The sequence below is a fragment of the Eleutherodactylus coqui genome, chromosome 7, assembly GCF_035609145.1.
Source record: "Eleutherodactylus coqui strain aEleCoq1 chromosome 7, aEleCoq1.hap1, whole genome shotgun sequence".
NCBI lineage: Eukaryota > Metazoa > Chordata > Amphibia > Anura > Eleutherodactylidae > Eleutherodactylus > Eleutherodactylus coqui.
In genome coordinates, this window is record NC_089843.1 from 73,286,778 (window position 1) to 73,308,163 (window position 21,386).

The 21,386-nt window shown below is 40.9% G+C and overlaps 1 protein-coding gene across 1 annotated transcript in view; it reads left to right on the top strand.

Annotated features, from left to right (window-relative positions):
• Window positions 1-21,078, top strand: part of CCKAR (cholecystokinin A receptor) — a 61,869-nt gene extending 40,791 nt beyond the window's left edge. The window contains exons 3-5 of the mRNA XM_066574628.1: window positions 4,744-5,005; window positions 12,705-12,823; window positions 20,503-21,078. Of these exons, the coding sequence (XP_066430725.1) occupies window positions 4,744-5,005; window positions 12,705-12,823; window positions 20,503-21,047 (926 nt within the window). The 3' untranslated portion in view covers window positions 21,048-21,078. The remainder of the gene's footprint in view (window positions 1-4,743; window positions 5,006-12,704; window positions 12,824-20,502) is intronic.
• Window positions 21,079-21,386: the final 308 nt, after the last annotated feature.

Genomic DNA, 21,386 nt, shown 5'->3' on the forward strand with positions numbered 1-21,386 from the left:
AGCATGTGTGATATGTTTTCATCTAAGAATCGGTGTCATCTAAATGCAGATGTACAGTGTTCAGCTATAGAGTACTCATAAAGCTTAATATTGTACTGTTCATTAGCAGTAACAAAGCAATCAAAGCAATAACATGCATGTAGTTGCAAACAAAATTATACACCCCCATTGCAAATCATTTTTTCCCAAATTTACAAACTTTCAGTTGTTTGTAAAAAAAAAAAAAAAAGAACAATTAAGCAAGAACAATTTAAATAGCCCCACACAATTAATATAACAAGTGGTTTCTCCAAATTCAACACAAAATGGCACTTTTAATGACTACTGCAGTCTGCAAATTCAACTACTTAGTATAGCACCCATTTGCTGTTATGACCTACCGCAAACATAATGCATTGCCAGACAGCAGCTTCTGATGGTGTCCCTGAAAAATCTTAGCCCATCTCTCATGGGCAAAGGCTTGCAGTACAATAATATTCTGGGATTTGCATGCTGCACCTGCCTTCTTCACATACTACCAAAGATTTTCTGTGGGGTTCAAGTCAGATAAATGTGACGACAACTCCAGAATCTTCCAGACCTTCTTCTGAAACCAAGCCTTGGTGGTCTTGGAGGTATGTTTGGGATCATTGTCCTGTTGGAAGGACCAATGACGCCCAAACTTCAGCTTCCTTACAGAAGGCATGACGTTTTCTCTTAGGATTTACTGATAATTGATTGAATCCATCTCATCCTCCACGTGCTTTATGTTTCCAGTGCCATAGGAAGCAAAGCAGCCCCAGTACATCACCAAGCCCCTGTGCTGCTTCACCGTAGACTGAGTGATCTTTTCAGTGTATGCTTCATTTTTCTGATCCATATGCTTGAAGAGCTCTAGTTTTGTTTCTTCACTCCACAGAACAGAATCCACAAACTCATGTGGCTTTTTTATATGGTTTTGAGCATATGGAGCTAACCTGTCTTGTGCTCTTGGGTCAATGGAGGTGTACGTTTTGGAGTTCGGGCATGAAGACCTTCACCGTTTAGTATGTGCTTTACTGTGCCTGCTGCCTCTAAATCTTGCTGCAGGTCATCTTTTGCAGTCATTTCAGACTTTATGACCATCTGCCTCCTCAGGAATCTGGTGGCAGTCGGTTTCCTCTCTCTGCCACATCCTGGTAATGTAGCCAGTGCTCCTTTAACTTTGAACTTGTGAACTATGCTTCCAACTATATTACTAGGAACAGAGGCATAACCTAAAGCTGCTAAGTCCCAGTGCAGAATCTGGAACTGGGCCCCCAACTATAAAGCTTCATATTGATATTGGTTTGCAATATGGGGAAGAGAGACTTTATGGGCCTCCTAGAGCTCCTGGGCCAAGGTGTGACTGCACCCTCTGCACCACCTATACTTATCCCCAGACTAGGAACATTCAGTGCCTTTGTTATCTTTTTGTATCCTTTTCCTTGACTGTGTAAGGTAATGATCTCTTCTGTCAATGCTTTGGACCACTCTCTTGACTTAGCCATGTTTCTCACATGTAATCAAACATCACAGCTAACAAATCCCTATCCAGTCCAGGTATTTGATGTGTTTTATCTCAAGAACACCTGATGCAACTAATGAAGCCATTGATCATTTGCATCTAGTGTGCTCTTTTGGGGGATTCTAGTCAGGAAGGCTGAATAATTCTAAGGGCGCCCACCCACTGGCGTTTGCGTTTTCCGTGGGAAAAAACCGCAGCGTTTTCGCCGCGTTTCCCGCTATTTTTCCGCGCGTTTTTCGCGGCGTTTTCGCGGCTTTTCCATTAATTTCCATTGACTTTCATGGGTGCATTAGGAGAAAAATAAGGACACATATGCAACTGACTGTTCCTATGTTAAAAACGCAAACGCAACGCAAAAAAAACGCCAGTGGACAGGAACACATGTTATCTCTATGCCTGTGCAGGAAAAACGCAAAACGCAGGTAAAAAAACGCCAGTGGGTGCTCGCCCTCAGACTGCAGTATTCATTAAAAATTGCATTTTGTGTTGAATTTGGAGAAACCACTTGTTATGTTAGTTGTGCTGAGCTATTTAAATTGCTTGCTTTAATGCTTTTAGCAAACAGCTGGAAGTTTGTTAATGTGGCAAATAAATGTAATTTGCAATAGCAGTTGAATAATTTTGATTGCAAACATAGTTTCCTCTTTTACTAAAAATATTTGTAACGGAAAAAAATGCAGTATACTCAGCGAGGATGCCCCCTCCCCCCCCCCCCCCCCCACATCTCATCATAGCTATTGAGTCCCTGGTGTCTTCTATTTGGCTATGTCCTAATATTTGCGCTATTACTGTCAGCAACTGCTCATTATGGTCTCTTCCCCCCTGACCACTCTCCTTAATTTATACCATTTGCTGCAAAGATTCTCTGACATTTCAAACCTGGAATTACATTACACTAAATCAGAGTTCCTTATTTTCAGTGTACACCAACCTCAGGGTGGTGAAACTTCTCTAGTTAAACTTTGACTATTTGCTTACCATATCTGGGTGTTACACTTACTCTCTCAACTTCCTCTCTATATGGGGCCAACTACCTGCTACTATTTAAAGCAAAACAGGATGATTTGCAAAGATGGTCTAACTTATATTTGTCTTGGCTGGGCTGGAGAGCCTCTGCCAAAATGAATATCTTGGTTCATGTCTTTTGGGCCCTACCGATTAAGGTCCTTCTGGCACAGTTAAAATCCCTCCAAAGTGAACTTTGGAAATTCATATGGGGCATGCAGGAAAGATGCATAAGAACTAAGACTTTTTTGCCTCACAAGGTCAGGGCAGCCTAGAAATACCTCATATTATTAGATATGGGTAGAATTAGAGGTAGCACCTGTTTCTGGATTCACTGTAGATCACCTCCCATGGTTGCCTTCTAAAAGAAGGCCAGCTATATGATGTCCGGCCTTGCTTTGCTCAGTGGCCCTGTGATATCGACTACGTTCCAGGTTCTCTTTGAGGTCTGTCCATAAACCAACAGCACCAGTATTTAAAAGTTCCAACTTTTAGTTGATAATGTTGGCATTACTTCAAAAACCTCTTTTGAATCTGTTTGTCTAAACCCATCAGAGATTAGGGAAGATATTTTCACAATTTCTAAGTTGCTTTTGTCTGTGACAGATAATTTGCCTTATACGCAGCAGTGGATATCAGGAAGGTGCTGGATCTTGACCACTGGGGGAGTTTAGCGCAAACCATGGCTATGGGTGGTTTCATATCTGTGCCCGGGTTCTGTTTTCCTGCTTCGTTCGGCCGAATGGCTCCATCTCAGGACAGGACTGACTATAATGGGGTCTGTTCAATTTCCACTCAGCCGTTGGCCTTTATATATAATGCAGCGCTTTTCCAGTATTTTGAGCTAGATCTGCGACGGAACCTCCAACTGGAGGTTCCAACGTAGATATGAAACTGCCCTAGGACATCAATATGTGGAAGGTAGATAGAAAGTCCTGCTTAGGTTATATATGGTACTGGCTACACTGTCATGCATGTATCCTGGAGTATTGCCGTTTTGCTTCAGAAAGTGTGGATAGGTGGGCACAATCTATTATATATGGTGGGAGTGCTCAACTAATCATAGATTTTGGATCCATAATTACCATATGATTTACTCTGTTACTGATGTTAATCTTAAGAAAGATCCAACACAAGCCTTGCTAAATATTCCTATCCATGATGTTCCAAAAACCGCCAGAAAGTTGATTTACTATACGTTTTTGGCAGCTCAAATGACTCTAGCCAGCAGCTCAAAAACTAGTTCTATCCCATTAGAGCGGGTTAGGAATAAACTAGGGTGGATAACTGTCAGCGATTGGCTCACCAGCATAGTAAATGATACCGTATCAAAGTTTGAAGTTGTCTAGTCCCCTTGGATATCATAAATGGGAACTTTCCTGGTTGACCCCTAATCTAATGTACATTTTCTAGACTAAGTGACAGACTTTGAATTCTCAATTTCTTTCTCTCCCCTTCCCTTCCATACCCTCAACTGTGTGGTCTCTTCCTTGTGTGTCGAATTTCGAGTTAGATATGTTTTCTATTTCTTTGTTTGAATTTTAGACTTCAGCTCTTCAGTGAGCATCTGACTGCAACAAGCACTGTTGATTGTTAAACATTTTCTTTCATGCAAATCCCAACTGCCGTAGCCATTTTTTGCATTAGTTGCATTAGTAATAGGAAGTTAAAAAATGTAAAAACCTTGATGTCGCCTCTGAGGCACCAGTACGAATTTCATTAGTTTTCCTGGATGTGGTTGCTCTAAGCAGAGGGGTGGGGCTGTATGTGCCCCGGGTGCCAGTGAGGTACCACTAAGCCACTCTGCCTTTGCCAGGGTATTTATATAAAGGTCTAGGGCAGGGGTTCTTTGCCATGGGTGAAGCAATGCCAAGCTATGACACTGGTATTACAAGATAAAAAATTGGTTTACAGTTTTGCAAGTGATGCTTTCTCTGGTGTTTTAAGAATTTCAAAGTTATTTATTAATTCTGTTGAATGCCTTTAAGTTAACACACGCTTTTACTATCTCATATATATTTATGTACTTGTCTACCCAAACTGATGTGAGATCCACATTATTCAGAGCACCTAAATAGCATCTGATCATATCAGCTCCTCATTACTAATAGGGTTATGTGATGTCAATGTAAGATGCATGTTCCACAACATCCCAATGTGTTATCAGTTATTTAATGCACGAGATGATAATGTATTTTCATTTCTTTGGATAGGTATCTCCGTAAGCGTGTCAACATTCAATCTAGTTGCCATATCTTTGGAAAGATATAGTGCAATTTGTAAGCCTCTACAGTCAAGAGTATGGCAGACAAAGTCTCATGCCTTGAAGGTGATTGCGGTTACATGGTTCCTTTCATTTACAATCATGTCACCCTACCCAATTTATAGCACTTTAGTGCCATTCCCAAAGTATGAAAATACAACTGGGCACATGTGTCGTCTTGAGTGGCCCAACAACCTCACCCAGCAATCATGGTAAGAATGGATCCTTTTTTTGCCTTAGTAATGAACACAACCATATAACAGGAACTGCCTGCAAATAATTTTTTGGCCTAATATTAAAACATTATTTTATAAATGATATATTGAATAATTGCTCTTTTCTGCACAATGACCTCTACACAGGTCACAGAGCATGCCCGCAGCACTGTCCCCGGGATGCCAATGAGTCTTTTTCTTACTGAGGGTTCTTATGTTCATGTGACTGTTATAAAGCAAATCTATGCAACAGCTGTCTACAGATCAGAGAAGCTCATTGTCATATACGGAAAACAGAATAAAAAAAAATACAATCAGAAAATAAGGACCAATAAAGGGCCATTCCGGTGATTTTGTTTCATTTATGATATAGCTATCATCACAGTATATATAAGTAGGATAGTATTACCTTATTCCCTTCTATTTGAAACTCCCAGGCTTTTTTTCCTCAGATGATCATGTGATCCCAATTCTGACTAGCTCATATATACTTGGTCGTGCTGCCTGAAACTTCAAGAGTTGTTGATCTAGGGATTATTCTGATTGTCAGATAGAGGCTAAAAAGGGATTTTTTCCCCCCTAAATGTGCAAAAATTGGCTTCTACTTCACTGGATTTTTTTAGCCTTCCTCTAGATCAACATTGGGGAGTAATAGGCTGAACTAGATGGACATATGTCTTTTTTTGGTCCTACATACTATGATACTACGTTAAACTAGTCCATTTCTCTAGTCTGTGGGATGCTGTTGCATGAATCCTATCACAGAACATGCTTACAGGGGCATACAGGCACTCCTATCATAGTTACTGGGGATAATCACACAGCTCCTGGCACACAAGTATAATAGAGGAAATTACAGCTCATCCTCAATGACTGCATACTTATGCTCTGTAGCTTAATTAGGTGAATATAGAAGGTAATGATAATTAAACTGTCCCCCTAGCAGGCGGAAATTGTATAACCTCTAGCTAATGATGTGTTGATGCATCATAGGATTTATTTGAAAGTGAAAGTAAAAAATCTTACTCTCAAGATGATGTCTGATAAGCATCAGACAGGGGCTTCACTGCATGGAAGTGCATGCATTGTGTCAGACTTACAAAGTAAGACAGGCAATCAGGTCAGGGAGGCAGAGATGTAAAAATGTGTTTTCGCCAGTAAAAATAAAGTTGTACATTAAATGTAAACACAACATGGGCCCTGGAAACCAAGAAGATCTACAACACACTGTTGGATTCTCTTGGTCAATACTACCCCTGGTATATTTCACATATTGGCATCTGCTTTCCATTTGCGCAAAGAAATCTACCTGTTTATAGGACCGAAAAAAAGAACCAAACAGAAATCTCCTGTGCGAAATTTGGAAAGCAATCTGCAAAAAAAACATTATTGGATTTCAATGAGAGTTGTCCTGCAATTACAATCGTCGGCCACTACACTGGGGTCGGAGCAGCACAGCTGATTGCTGGCACTTGTTTAGCAGATTAGCCAGAGTCCTGAGCAGTGGACCCTGGCCAATCAACTATAGATGACCTATCCTGAAGAAAAACTTCTTTAACAGCTGACAGGAAGGGTTCATCAATTTATACTCCTTGCACCAATTTCTGACCCTTCCATTAGCACAATGCAACAGTAATATGGATGCATTTGATCATCAAGGTTTTTCCACTGCTCAGTGATCCAATTTTTGCCATCTTTTGTCCAGTGAAGTCTTTCCTTTCTGTTACACAGCAATAGCACTCTAACTAATCATCTGCTGTTATAGCCCATCTGTACAAAGGAACGATGAGTTGTGCATTTGGACATGTAAGTTGGAGCACCACCATAGTATTCAGCTGAATTTTGCTTGACTGTGCATCACCTGTTCATCAGAATGATTCTTTACATGCTCCTCTGGTCCTTTTCACGAAAAAGTTGCCTATCTCCACAGAATCCCCTTTCGCTCAATGTTTTATCTTGATCATGCCAGTCCAGGTTTACTTATATTGGTGAAAACACATTTTTCATTCCCAGCTTCCATTACCTGATTCCCTGTCTTATTTTGGAGGTCACCTCTATGTATTGCAACCACTTTTTAATTTCACTTTCAAATCAAACCCATGATGCATTAACACATCATTTACTAGAGGTTATACCATTTCTGCCTGCTAGGGGGACAGTTTAATTATTACCTTCTATATTCACCTAATTAAGCTACAGACCATAAATATACAGTCATGGAGGATGAGCTGAGATATTCTCTACTATACCTGTGTGACAGGAGCAGAGTGGTCAGCACCAGTAACAATGATAGAAGTGCCTGGTATACTTTCCACATTGCTGTCAAGAAAACCCCACAAGGTTGGCAGATTTTAAAATGCTGTCCCTGGCTAGTCTAGCACCAATGACCAGGCCTCATTCAATGTCACTCAGATGTGAACTTGCACTGAAACTTGTCCAGAGAAAACTTGTTCACTTGTTTTTATGCTGTACTTCAGGGTCACGTGCCTAAGTTCCATACAAGGAAGCTCCAATCGTGAAAGAGCTAGCTAATAAAGTGACTACACAGTGTGTTTGTTCACTGGATGTCACGGTCTTGAGCTCTATTTACTCATCTTTTGGCAGCAGACTTAGCTGATCCTGTGACACAAGAATTGGAGTGACCCAGTGTTGCGGCGGTTCTGGGATTACTTCTGTTCTAGATAGTCTGGTGCAGGTCTTGTGTGTGTTTCTCTGTCTTCCGGCTCTGGTGGGAGTGGTATTAGGTGAGACATGCCTGGCCTCACCTGTGGGTAACTTGTCAGAGCTATTTAGCCTGGCCTGGTGCTTGGCTTGAGTGCAGTTTATTAGGGACAGCTTTTACCTTGCTGCAGTTGTCTTTATTGTTTACCACTGTTGGGTGTGCATTTGCAGTAGTATTTCAGGTTACAGATCCATCGCATCCTGTTTAGACGTGACACCCAGTAGTATTACCAACATAAAATTATAGATTCTTGCATAGAACTTTGCACTAATTGCATTACTTTTGTAATGTGCGTTAAACTATAGAGCAAAATGTGAAAATTTCTAAAAATTGTTCATGTTGTATTTTTTCTCTTTTACTTTCCAAATGGATCATATTTTGCATTAATGCTATAAATAAAAGTATAAAATAGTATTACAAAGTATAAAGTTTAGGGATCTCATTGATTTTGACCTCACTAGTTTTTCATAATTTGCACAGCTTAATTTTTAGTAATGAAATCATTTTTTGAAAATTCTTGAAGAAACACTCCATTGATAACATATGTTTCTATCAAACAAAGATCAGCCCGTGTATTCATTTACGAACGAGTGCCTGTTTACTGTGAATGGAGGCAGGCAGCCATAAGAGATTTCTGACCCGCTCCGCCTTCATTCATTGAGTGATCCTCGTTTCTGTGAGACAGTACTGGAGCGAGCATCGCTGGGACGACTGTTAGATGCTGAAGCGCCGAACAATTGTCCTGTGTAAAAGGACTCTTAGTTTCACTTTCACATCAACCCAAAAATGCATCAGCACTGCATTAGCTATTGGCTATACCATTTCTGATACTGGGTGAACAGTATAAATATCATTAACTTCTACATTCACCGAGGTAAACTAAATCCCATAAGTATACAGTTATGGAGGATAAGCTGTGATCTCCTCTATTATAACTGTGCGACAGGAGCCTCTAGTCATCAGCAGTAATTTAATTGGAGTTTCTGTCCCCCTGAGAACAGTATGCATGGTACAAGCCAAGTAATTTCATGTACAGGAAGTTCTAGTTAAGACCCCTTTTAGAAAACATAAAGGTTAGAAATTCCTGTGGGGGGGGGGGGGGGGGGGGTTACCATGAGATCACGTAACCCAACTGAAGGGAATTTTTCAGATAGAAAGGAATAACCAAACAAGGTAATATTAGCTGATTTATATGTACTGGGGGTTGGTTATATAATAAATGGAAAAGAAATCATGGGAGTTCATCCTTATAGGGGTTTTCCGCTTTGTAAAATCAATTTTTGTTAAAAAGATGATCCAAAAATACACTGATTACAGCATTTGGATGCCCAGCATTCACTTGTTCAGTAAATATTCAGTTTCCCTGCAGCGCCTTCACAGGGGAAATTGGGTTTTACATAGTTCCAGTTGAAATCAATTAGCTGTTTTTGAAACACATCAGTGATCTGGTATCTTGCAGTTTAATTAGTTATTTTCTGCTGTCCACATATGCACTAGGACCACTGTCAAGTGCAATATTTTAATTAACCTATAATGAGCACTCTTGTCTATATTTACATTTAATAGGCCATTGATACTGAGATTCATTAAGCAAAGCAAAGCAAGTGCCTTTTTAAGCAAGCTAGAACATGTAGAATAACCCAGGCTTTTGGAATTAGATACAGACGGTTCCTGTATCAAGAAAATGTTAACCCTTTCCAATCCACTGTCTGACGTCTGAAGAGCTGTACAGCTCCAATGTCAGAATACATCCGGCTGGGTATTCTTACAGTATATTACTGGCCGCTCTGTTGTCGGGGGCCTTTCCAGCATGTCCCGTACTGCAGTACTATCTCTAGCCAGCAAATGGCGCCATTCTATAATGGCAAAAAGATAAAGCCTCCTAGGGAACCCTGAATCCAAAATTGGATTGCAAAGGGTTAAGCCAGAGGCCCACATCCACATCCAGCAGAAATTTGGAAAAACTGACAACTGACGGAAAATCTTGTCATAATAAAATCACCCAAGACCTCAAAATTTTTGAAACCCCCAAAACAGTTTCTAAATGCTGGAAGATTTCTGAACATTCGTTACGAAATTTTGTATCCAGAACATTACTTAAAACTAGAGATGAGCGAGCATACTCGCTAAGGGCAATTACTCGATCGAGCATTGTAAGGTCCAAGCAATTGGACGCCTCCTTTCTTCCTCAAATTTTTCATCCTGAATTATCCAGCCTAGACACAAAGTCCTTAGATGCTGGAGGTAAGGATAACAAGTCCACATAGTCATTACACCAATTTATTTTCCTTCACAGATATAGGCCGAAGAAACCCAAGAGGCGAAATGTCACAAGATAAGGTTTCCTTATAGCAGATTTCAGCTATCCTTTTAGCCCTTGGAACAGTATGTTCAGGCACAGAATCTTCATGATCTTTTGCAAGCACTAAATCTCTACACTACCATGCATTTGTAATATTCCCATGTTGAGGGGTAGAAACAGGGATGATAGATACATAGAGATCGGAAGACTGGATAGTAGCCTGAAGGGAAGGCAGGACCTGCCATAATGATGACTGGTGTTGCTTGTCTTGATTTGCCAGCAATAAAATCAATCAGATTTTTGCCAAAATGAATCTGATAAGTCTAACTCGATTTTTGGGAAAAATCACGTGAAAATCAAATTTCTCAAAATACTTACTACAGAGGTCAGATTGCAGCCAATCAGAAGCTAAGGCACATTGATGACATCCCCAAATGTGTCTTACATCTTGCATATGGTCAGCAGTTGCATTGGATGCTTGCATCATATGACCAAGTCATGTATAACATAGGCACAGTGTAACTAGCAGTCATTTTACAGTTGAGCACAGGACACAGAAGTTGAATCACATTTATATGCTTATGTTAAACAAGGTCTGTTGTTAGAAAGAGAGAGAAAGACCCAACCGTCTCTACTGTGATGTGCCTAGCCGGTGGAATTCCATGTTGCATACATTGCAGAGGATAAGCCATCAACTGAGAGCAATCAAGCAGTATCAGATAGTCTATGCTGTTAAAAGGCGCTGTGTTAAGTTTGGTTACCTGACACCTGTTGAGTTGCTGCAATCCAAAGACCTATGTGCCGTTTTAGTCTGCTTTGAGGGAGTGACCAAAATGGTCAGTCTTAATGATGCACTGATCAGTATGACCATCCCTGTTGTCTGCCTGCTGGAACATATGCTGCAGGGCCGTAGGGACAATGTGTTGTTGTCACAGGAGGAGGAGGCAGGGATACAAATTTCACAACTCTTTGGCCAGTCCGTCATTACTCAACACCGCAGATAGGGTGGCTTTGGGCAAGAAAGGGGGGGGTGTCTTCTCCACCACGTTTCTCCACTAATGTGGGAAGTATAGAGAAGGAAGAAGAGGAGGGGGATAATATAGGTCCAGAGGCTGAAGAGGGGGCTACACAATGTTCCTTCCATCCATCACTAACCCCAGCTATTCTACGTGAATGGCAGGAACAGCCAGAGGATAATCTTAGGCCTGACCCTGAGGAATAAGGGACATCACCTTAAGGAACCCCCATGAAAACATCAAATAATTAGTGGGTAGCCACCCTTCTTTATCCCCACTACAAGGTCAAAATGAAAATCTAATTTCAACAGTGGAGAGGGACCTCAAAATGCAACAGTGTCAGAAAAGATTGTTAAGCAGTTTGAGCACAGAATTTCCCCATGGCCACAGGGATTCAGCCGCAATGGATTGTAGCTCTGTAGCTCAGGAAGCTGCACCAGCAACAACACCACCATCAGGGGCAGGGGAAGACTAGCAGAGCTGTGGCATAGGTTTTTCGGCCCATCGCAGCCTGCAGCAGAAGCACAGTAGGACTGACAGTCACAGGCAGCACTTATCCATAATGGTCCAAGAGTATATCAGCTCCCATGTGGATATACTCAGACATGGCATTGGCCCCTTTGTCTAAGCTGGGAGAGTAGCCAGAGCTTGCAAAAAATGCTCTAGGGGTGCTTGCCTGCCCTGGTGTTCAGCATAACTGGGGGGGGGGGGGGTGAAAGCTGACAGACGCATCCGCCTGTCCAGAGATAATGTGGATCACCTGACGTTTATAAAAATGAACCAGGCAGGGATTTCACCTGACTTCTGCGCCTCCATTGCAGACTCTACTGATTAGTTAGCACGCTGGGAATCTTTACTCACATATAACTGAGCATAGATTTAAATCAAAGACCACACTATGCCCTCAAGGTGGTGTTGCTGGTGGCAAACAGCCCGAAACAGCTATCTGTGTATGGTTTTCTGGCTTGGCTTCCTATTCCTAATCATAGTCTTAAAGACTTGTTTAAAGAGGTGGCGCTGCAGAGGTACTGTTACATCTTCTTTATTTGCATATATTACCTAGAAGAGCGTGCATGGCCTTATAAGTGTCCTCACTTACCTCCTAGGTGTCTCCACACCCCTTCTGGGTGCTCTCCTTGGGGAGAGATGATGCCCCTCCTGACCCACTCACCCACTAGGTGTCTCCACACACCTTCTGGGTGCTCTCATTAAGGAGAGACGACATTCCTCCCAACCCACAAAGGAATGTGAAACACTGAACGATTAGTGCGCAAGAACTGCACTGAGATGACGTCACCAGCTCGTTCACTCGGGCAAATGAGAATTGTGAGATTCTTGGCCTGTGTAATTACTTTTTCCCCTTGCACAGTGAATCTTTACTCAATACGCTAAATAAAAAACATAAATGGTACAGCAGTCTGTCTGTTATTAATCTAGTTAGATTGTCTGTTTATAATTGCAATTAGGAGAACAATTAAACCACATTTTATTAGTAATAAATGCAGAAATCCAGGTAATTCAAAAGGGTTCAATTACTTTTTCTTACAACTCTTTATAACGTTCTTAATATTCAGTGTAGCGATTCAGTGACACCGCTTGTTACATGCTCATTCTAAACTATTCAGATGTGACTGTTTTTTATCTTTATGATCTTAGGTATATATTTCTCTTGCTGATCCTCTTCCTTGTTCCGGGGATCATTATGACTATTGCATATGCCTTAATATCCATGGAATTATACAGAGGAATCCGATTTGATGCAAATCAGAAGAAAGGTAACAATATCTTCCATAATAACACTGTATTGTATGTTTAGATGGCGTTCTGTAATCTGCACAGAAGGACCTGCAAGTGATCTTTTGTGCTTTGCAGATTACAGAAACATAAAACTATTTGGTAAATTATAGTATGACTATAACGGAATGATAGAAGATAGAGATGAGCGAGCGTACTCGGAAAAGCACTACTCGCTCGAGTAATTTGCTTTATCCGAGTATCGCTGTGCTCGTCCCTGAAGATTCGGGTGCCGCTGCGGCTGACAGGTGAGTCGCAGCGGGGAGCAGGGGAGAGCGGGCGGGAGAGAGGGAGAGAAAGATCTTACCTCCCCGCTCTCCCCTGCAGCTCCCCGCTCCGTGCCGGCACCCGAATCTTCAGGGAATCTTCATTTCTAATAGAAGATTATGTTTCCTCTTAAAAATGAATTAATCATTTTTTAATTTTTCTATTAATCTGATCAAGTCAAATGCTAATTCTAATTAAATTAAGCCTAATCTCAATGCCCCCCCTTCTCTAGTACTTACCTTTGTTTTTTCTTTGTCCAGCCACTAAAATGTGTAACCAAGAGACCAGAAGATCCACTTTATATACAGAAAACCTCTTTAGGAAGACCACTAAAATTGCATTAAAAAGTGGTCAGTATGTACAGTATAATAGTAGCTGAAAATCAGATAGTAACCTCCTTAAACCCCTTAATACCACAGGACGTAAGTTTATGTCCTGGCAGGATGGTGGTTAAAGCAACAGGATGTAAACTTATGTCCTGTGGATAACATGGGATCAGAAATGAGCCTGCATCATCCTGCAGTGGAAGCCGGCTGTGACTGATAGCCAGCCTCTTGCTGCAACAGTGGGGATCAGTGAGATCATCGGTCCCCGCTGTTAACCTTTTACATGACGCAAACAATGTAGATTGCGGCATATAAAGGCTTCACAGGGAGAGCGTGCAACCTCTGTGATGTCAACGGCCCTCCACTATATGATCATGAAGGACCGATGGATTGCCATGGCAACCAGACACTGATGTCCAGGCCAGCCGTGGCCTGTGATCGCTATTGTGAGTGATAATGCATTGGAGTGCAGAAGTACTATAATTCATTATCACACCGGTCAGAGCTTTTATGCTTCACGTCCCCTACAATTACTTAAAAATAGAATAAAAATTGTGTAAGAAAAAACACAAAAAATGTAAAAAAAACAAACCTTTTTTGGCGTTCCTTCCTCACAAATTAAGTTTTTTAAAAAAACAACACATATTTAGTATCATATCTGTAATGGTCTGTACAATAAATTGAACACATTATTTATCTTGCACTGCAAAAAAATGAAAAAAGTTTAAAAAATGGAGGTAAAAATCATATTTTATTCATTTTGCCCCCCCAAAAATGTGATAAAAGTGATCAAAAAGCTGTATGTACCCCAAAATGATACTAATAAAAGCTACAGCTCGACACAAAAAAAAGCCCTCACAGCGCTCCATCCGTGAAATTTAGATTGCATGATTACTGCTGTAAGAAAAAAAACTATGGCAGAATAAATGTTTTTTTATCCATGAATTTCGGTGCACAGTATAGAACTACGTGTTAGACTGTATTGCGAGCAGTATGATTCAGTACTGATGTGGTATTACACACTATGGAGGGAGTTTATTAAGACCTGTGTTTCAAGCACCGGTCTTAATAAGATTCCCCCATATGTGTGATGTACCTAATGATAAATCTATGCAGCTATGAGCAGGAATGGATTTCAAATATAATTTACAGTTTCTGGCATAAATTATTCTAAAAGGGGTTGTACCACAATTTACTTTTATCACTTATCCATAGGACAGGTGATAACAGTCTGATCTGTGGGGGTCTCACTGCTGAGTCTCCCATGTTCCCCTCTCATCCTTACTTTGTGTTTTCTACACTCCCAGCAACGACAAGAAGCAGTTGCTCATGCTCAGTGCTGCTCCATTCAATTTGACGTTACTGTGGCTGGGTGCACCAAGTCCTCAGTGACAAGAAGAAGGGGACATAGGACCCCCTTTCTCAGAATTAGTGGAAGTCTCAGCGGAGAGATCCCTATGGATGGGTGATAAAAGTCTATTGTGGCACAACCCCTTTAAAACTATCATCACGCCCCATCTCGACAAGCCTCGCCCACCTTTCCCAACACTAGTGTGAGTCGGCGTACATGTAAATTAACCTTTGTGCAAGTAAAGGCAAAGTAAGATTGAAACGGACGTATTTGCGTGTCTATTTGTGCACAAAATATTTGCACACACAATACACAGAAAATAGAACCCATTGATTTCAATGGATTCATTCACAGGCGCATATTTGGCGTGAGCAATTTGGTTGCGCAAAAAAATAATGCAGCATGCTTAATTGTTTTCAGTGCATTTGCACATGGAAAGAACACATCTTGAACTCATTAAACTAATTGGCCATTTCATTGGCTGAGAGCATCAGTGCGCAATTGTGCATGACTTGTGAACACCAAAAGTACTGTAAAAAATGCTGATGAACATGCAAATATGCAACGCTCGATGCGCAAATGCGTGCACAAATACGCATACACTCATATAAATCCAGCCTCAAGTTTGTGACAAAATTTGCAACTTTTCATACCACTTTTAGGATTATAAATAACCCCCTAACATTTGGTGTGACCACCCTTTGCCCACAAAACAGCATCAATTCTTCTAGATACGCTTACACCAAGTCAAGGGTTTTGTAGGATTATAGTCAGATGTATGATTAACCAATAATACCTAGCAACTGATGATGATCAGCATTTTCATATGTAGCCTGAACCACAGTCATTAACTGAAACAGAAAGAGCTGTGGAGGCTTTAAACTGGGTGAGGAACAGCCAAACTCTGCTAAAAAGGTGAGGTTGTGAAAGACAATTTCATGTCACAGGCCATACATGGCAAGACTGAGTACAGCAGCAAGACACAAGGTAGCTGTAATGCATCAGCAAGGTCTCTTCCAGGCAAAGATTTCAAAGCAGACTGTGGTTGGCAACATTAAAGGGGTTTTGTTATTTAAAGAAAAATTATCTAAACTTACCTATTCCTTCCCTGTCAGTCTCCTTATCACATCTTCTCCTGGTTGAGCTTCTCCAGTGCCCCAGGTCAGCTCACTGCAGGCTGGGCCCAGCTTTTTATGAAGGCTGCTCATCACAAACTCCTTCCTGCTGGGTCAGTGAAGGTCACATCCCTGTGCTGTAGCTTCACTGCCTAGGAAGGAATTGTAATCTATTTCAGAGATAGCTCGCATGAGCAATCTCTGAAGAAGATAGGCAGTCCTCCTGCTGGCCTGTGAGCTGTGACGTAATGTACATTGGCAGACTGCCAACCTCACAGGAAGGAGAAGAATCAGGCAGCTGGAGGTGAAGTGAGCCCCCGGACTGCAGGAGACAGGAGAACATGGGGGAGGTGAAGATCTGGTAAGTAGACTGATGGGGAGGAATAGATAAGTATAGCATTTTTCTTTTTTAGTGACAGAACCCCTTTAATGACCGTAGACGCAGTGGTAGGCCAAAGAAACAGTGCAGCAGATGAAAGACACATCATGCTAACTTTCCTTCGAAATCAGAAGATGTCCAGTATTACTATCCGCTCAGAACTAGCAGCAACCAGTGGAACCCATGCACACCAATTTACTGTTTGCAGACGTTTGGCCAGAAGTGGTCTTCATGGATGATTTGGGGCCAAAATACATACTTCCAATGTAGAAACAAGGCCAAGCAACTCAACTATCCACAAAAACATTGGCATCATAGAATTCAGTTGGAAGGGACCTCCAGGGTCATTTGGTTCAACCCCCTGCTCAGGACTCACTAAATCATTGCAGACAAGTATCTGTACAGCTTCTATTTGTAGGCTTCCATTGAAGGCGAACTCACCACCTCTTGTGGCAACCTGTTCCACTCATTGATCATCCTTACTGTTAAAAAGTTTTTTCTAATATCTAATCTGTGTCTCCTCCCTTTTAGTTTCATCCCATTACTTCTAATCTTTCCTTGTGCAAATGAGAACAGGGCTGATCCCTCTGCACTGTGACAGCCCTTCAGATATTTGTAGACAGCTATTAAGTCTCCTCTCAGCCTTCTTTTTTGCAAGCTATATATGCCAAGACCCTTTAACCGTTCCTCATAGGGGATGGTTTGCAGTCCACTCACCATTCTGGTGACTCTTCTCCGAACTTGCTCCAATTTGTCTATGTTTTTTTTTTTACTTTTTAAATTGGAGTGTCAAGAATTGGACACAGTATTCCAGATGAAGTTTGACTAAAGGTCCATTTACACAGGACGAATGTCGGGCAATAAAGGCGACTAATTACTTCACGTGATTTAGACTCCATGCTTCTCTTAATACCCCTCAGAATTGTATTTTCCTTTTTGCTGCTACATCACACTGTTGACTCATGTTCAGTCTATAATCTATTGTTATACCCAAGTGTTTTTCACATGTTCTGTTGCTTATCTCAATTCCTCCCATTCTGTATGTGAATTTTTTTTTTCTAATTTTTCTTCACCAGATGTAGGACCTTGCATTTCTCCCTGTTAAATGCCATTCTGATAGTCATGACCAACACTGGGTACAAGACCAAGCCTAGTGGTACTCCACTTGAGACATTCTTTCAATTGGATGTGCAGCCATTTATGACTATTCTTTGAGTACAATCACTCAGCCAGTTGTGAATCCACCTAAGAGTTGCCTTGTCAATCCGATATTTGGTCATTTTTTCAATAGGGATGGTGTGAGATACCTAATGCTTTACTGAAGTCAAGATATGTGATATCTACAGCATTTCCCTGATCAACCCAGTCAGTGATTCTGTCATAAAAGGAAATTAGATTTGTCTGGCATGACTTGTTTGTTAATTACTCCATTCTCATCCAAGTACTTGCATACATGCTGTTTAATAACTTGTTCAAAGATCTTTCCTGGTATACAAGCCTGTAGTTTCCTGGGTCCTCTTTATTTCCTTATTTGAAGATAGAGAAACATTTGCTCTTCTCCAATCTTCTGGGACTTCTGTTCTCTAGGAATTTTCAAAGATTACGCCAATTCAGCAGTTACCTCTGCTATGTCCTTTATTACCGTTGGATGTAATTCATCTGGACTTGCAGACTTGAATTCATATGTTAGCTAAGTGTTCACCAGCTCTCTGCTTATAGATAGCCTGCATTCTTTTATTCCCCCAGTAGCACATGAAAAATCAGTTGATGTTACATCTACTTTTTGAGAGAAAACAGATACAAAATAGGAATTTAAAAGTTTGGCCTTCTCAACATACTTTTTGACCAATTCACAATTTTCATCCTGTAAAAATCCTATAGCATCTTTGACTTTTCTTTTGGCTTTGACATACTCCCAAATGCTTTTTTTATTGCTTTTGGCCTCTATTGCAAGCCTCAATTCATTATTAGGAAAAGGGGTGCAGACAAATGGCAGCAGGTGCTCTTGAAATCATAAATTTGAAATATTTGTCTGTAACACAAGGAAGTTTCTTTGCTAAAGAGCTGGAGAGTAGTACAATAATGAGTGTCTGAAGCATGATGGAGGTTCCTTGCAAGTTTGTTGCTGCATTTCAGCAAATGGAGTTGGGGATTTGCTCAAGATTAATGGTGTCTTTAGCGCTGAGAAATACAGGCAGATACTTATACATCTTTCAGTATCGTCAGGGAGGTGTCTGATTGGCTCCAAATTTATTTTTCAGCAGGACAATGACCCCAAACATACAACCAATGTCATTAACAACTATATTCAGTGTAAAGAAAAAGAGGGAGCTTTGGAAGTAATGATAAGGCCCAGACAACATGATCGAGTCTGCCTGGGGTTACATGAGGAGATGAACAGATCTGAACAAGCCTACATCCATAGAATATCTGTGGTTAGTTGTCCAAGATACTTGAAACAACCTCCCTATCAAGTTCCTTCAAAAACTGTGCAAGTGTACCTAGAAGAATTAAGGCTGTTTTAAAAGCAAAACTCCAAATATAAATTTTAAATTCTCTTCTGTTCATTCACTTTGCATTTTGTAAATTGACAAAAAATAAACAATTAACACTTCTAATTTTGAAAGAATTCTTACTTTGCAGCAATTTTCCCCACCTGCCTGAGGCCTCGGTCACACGGGCGTTTTTGGGTCCGACTTGCAGACGCACTTGCGATCTGCAGATATATAGACCCAATGTATAGCAATGGGATCGGTCACATGTCCGTTTTTGATGCGGATGTGCCGATAATTATATGACACACCAATTCGGTGCTTGTATATGCGCTCAATGGGGCTGGCAGGAGCAACGCCAACCCCATTGAGAACATATACTAAAGATTGTTCTCTTCTGCCACAGCTGTGCCACAGCTATTGAATGACAACTGAGAGCTGCCTCTGATTGGTCACAGTGCTCAGCCAATCAGAGGCAGCACTCACTCAGCCATTCATGAATTCATGCATGGGTGAGTGAGAGCTGTGTCTGATTGGTGAGGGCTGTGACCAATCAGAGGCAGCCTATTCAGCAGGCAGGGAATTTAAATCCCCGCCTGCTGAATATTACAGAGAGCAGTTCAGGAGAACTGCCGGCCGGACGCGGCTGAACTCCGGCTGCAGCAAAAAGGTGAGTATACATTTTTTTTTCTTTTACAAATTTTCAGGATGCTTTTCAGGGAAGGGCTTATATTTTAAGTAAGTAGTTGTCTCATGAAGACATCATAGAGGGGGCTTTCTGCTTGGATCCCACCTCTGTTAGCAAAAGTGGTTCTTAACAAAAAGTGGTTCTTACACCCATGTATTACATGATGATAAACCACTCATTTGAATAGCCACCATGTAATACTACATTTTTCCTGTGGACCAGATTATGGAGTGGTGGCTATGATTTCATGTGTTTTCTGAAGTTCAAATTTAACAAATGTGAATTTTACTTTTCACAATCCCTTGCAATATTTTCACCTTAATTGTATCTTTCAATATTTCCCATTCCCTTTTAATCAACCCATCCCTACCAGCACAACACCATGCCCTATCCTCCTTCCTCTTGTCCAGTGGCAGTATCACAATCACCACTTTCTGGTCTTCACTTCCATTATTAATGAAGAAGGGCCTACTACCTTTGAGTACACTTAAACCATTTCTAATGTGGACTTGTACTGATTCCCCCTTATCTTCAGACTATGTAGCAGTAATGGCTATTATGGCTAGTGGTGCACACATGCTTTTTACAACCAACCAAGATGGAATGGATATCTGCTTATGTAACAGGTGATCTCAGCCCACGATATTTTAATGGAAGTAGTTTTCTTTTTTATAAACACTGAAGTTGGTGAGTAATAATTGAAAATTGCAGTCATTCTGGTCATTAAGTTATTAGACACTGAATGAAACTAAGCCAACAAAATAATACCCTCTACTAAAATTCCATGATGCTCAGACTTAAAATTTCCAAAGCAAATGAACGCATTGAATCATATTAGAGTTGTGTGTAGGTCATGTTGTTCCTTACTAAATAACAAGCTAATTAATGCCATTCAGTCCGTGTTGTAAACACTGTTAGGTAACTCAACAAGCAGATGTCCGGATATCTGTTCCTCTGGACAGTACAAGTTATTTTGTTGGTTTGTGTATTTATATTACTCATTATTAAGTTGTTTCCTCCTTCTTTGACCTCCTCTCTACAGAACGGACAAGCAGCATAAGCAGTAATCAATTAGAAAATGGAGATGGCTGTTATCTCCAGAAGACAAAAAGGAAGAAGAAAGTAGAAATGCATCAGTTGTCTATCGTCCATAGCAGTGCTAAAATTGAAAGAGTTCGCAGCAACAGCTCAGCTGCCAACTTAGTGGCAAAGAAAAGAGTTATCCGCATGTTGATTGTCATTGTCATCCTGTTCTTCATCTGCTGGACTCCTATTTTCAGTGTCAATGCCTGGAGAGCCTTTGATGCCAACACTGCAGGAATCCTTCTGTCTGGAGCGCCCATCTCTTTCATTCACCTACTCTCCTACACTTCAGCTTGTGTCAATCCAATTATTTACTGCTTTATGAACAAGCGATTTCGGCTTGGATTTCTGGCTACCTTCAGCTGTTGCTCAAAAAGAGATGTTCAAAACAGAGGGATGGTGCCCGGAGTAGGAGAAGAAGATGGCAGGACCACCGGGGCTTCTTTGTCCAGGTACACCTACACCAACATAAGCATTTCTGCTACTGCTACTGCCCCAACATGAGTGGTTAATGCACTCTCACCGAAAAAAATACTCTGAGCCATTTCTAAACGGTGATTAAGTCAATCAAAGTATGTTATTGTTGGAAGGAACATTTCATACCACAATTTGGATTATAAATAGACTATATTAATAAGAATGTTATGAACGCCGACTGGGTGACTCTTGCTAGATCAATCACGGTACAGTGTCTGGTTGTTACATTATTATTCATTAGCTGCAGTTCTTGAGTTCAGTTCAATTACTCATTATACTGTCTGTATAATTTTATAGATTCCAGTATATGCGCCATGAGGAAGGCCTCACATAGGACTGAAATGCAATATTTCTGAAGACTGTTGG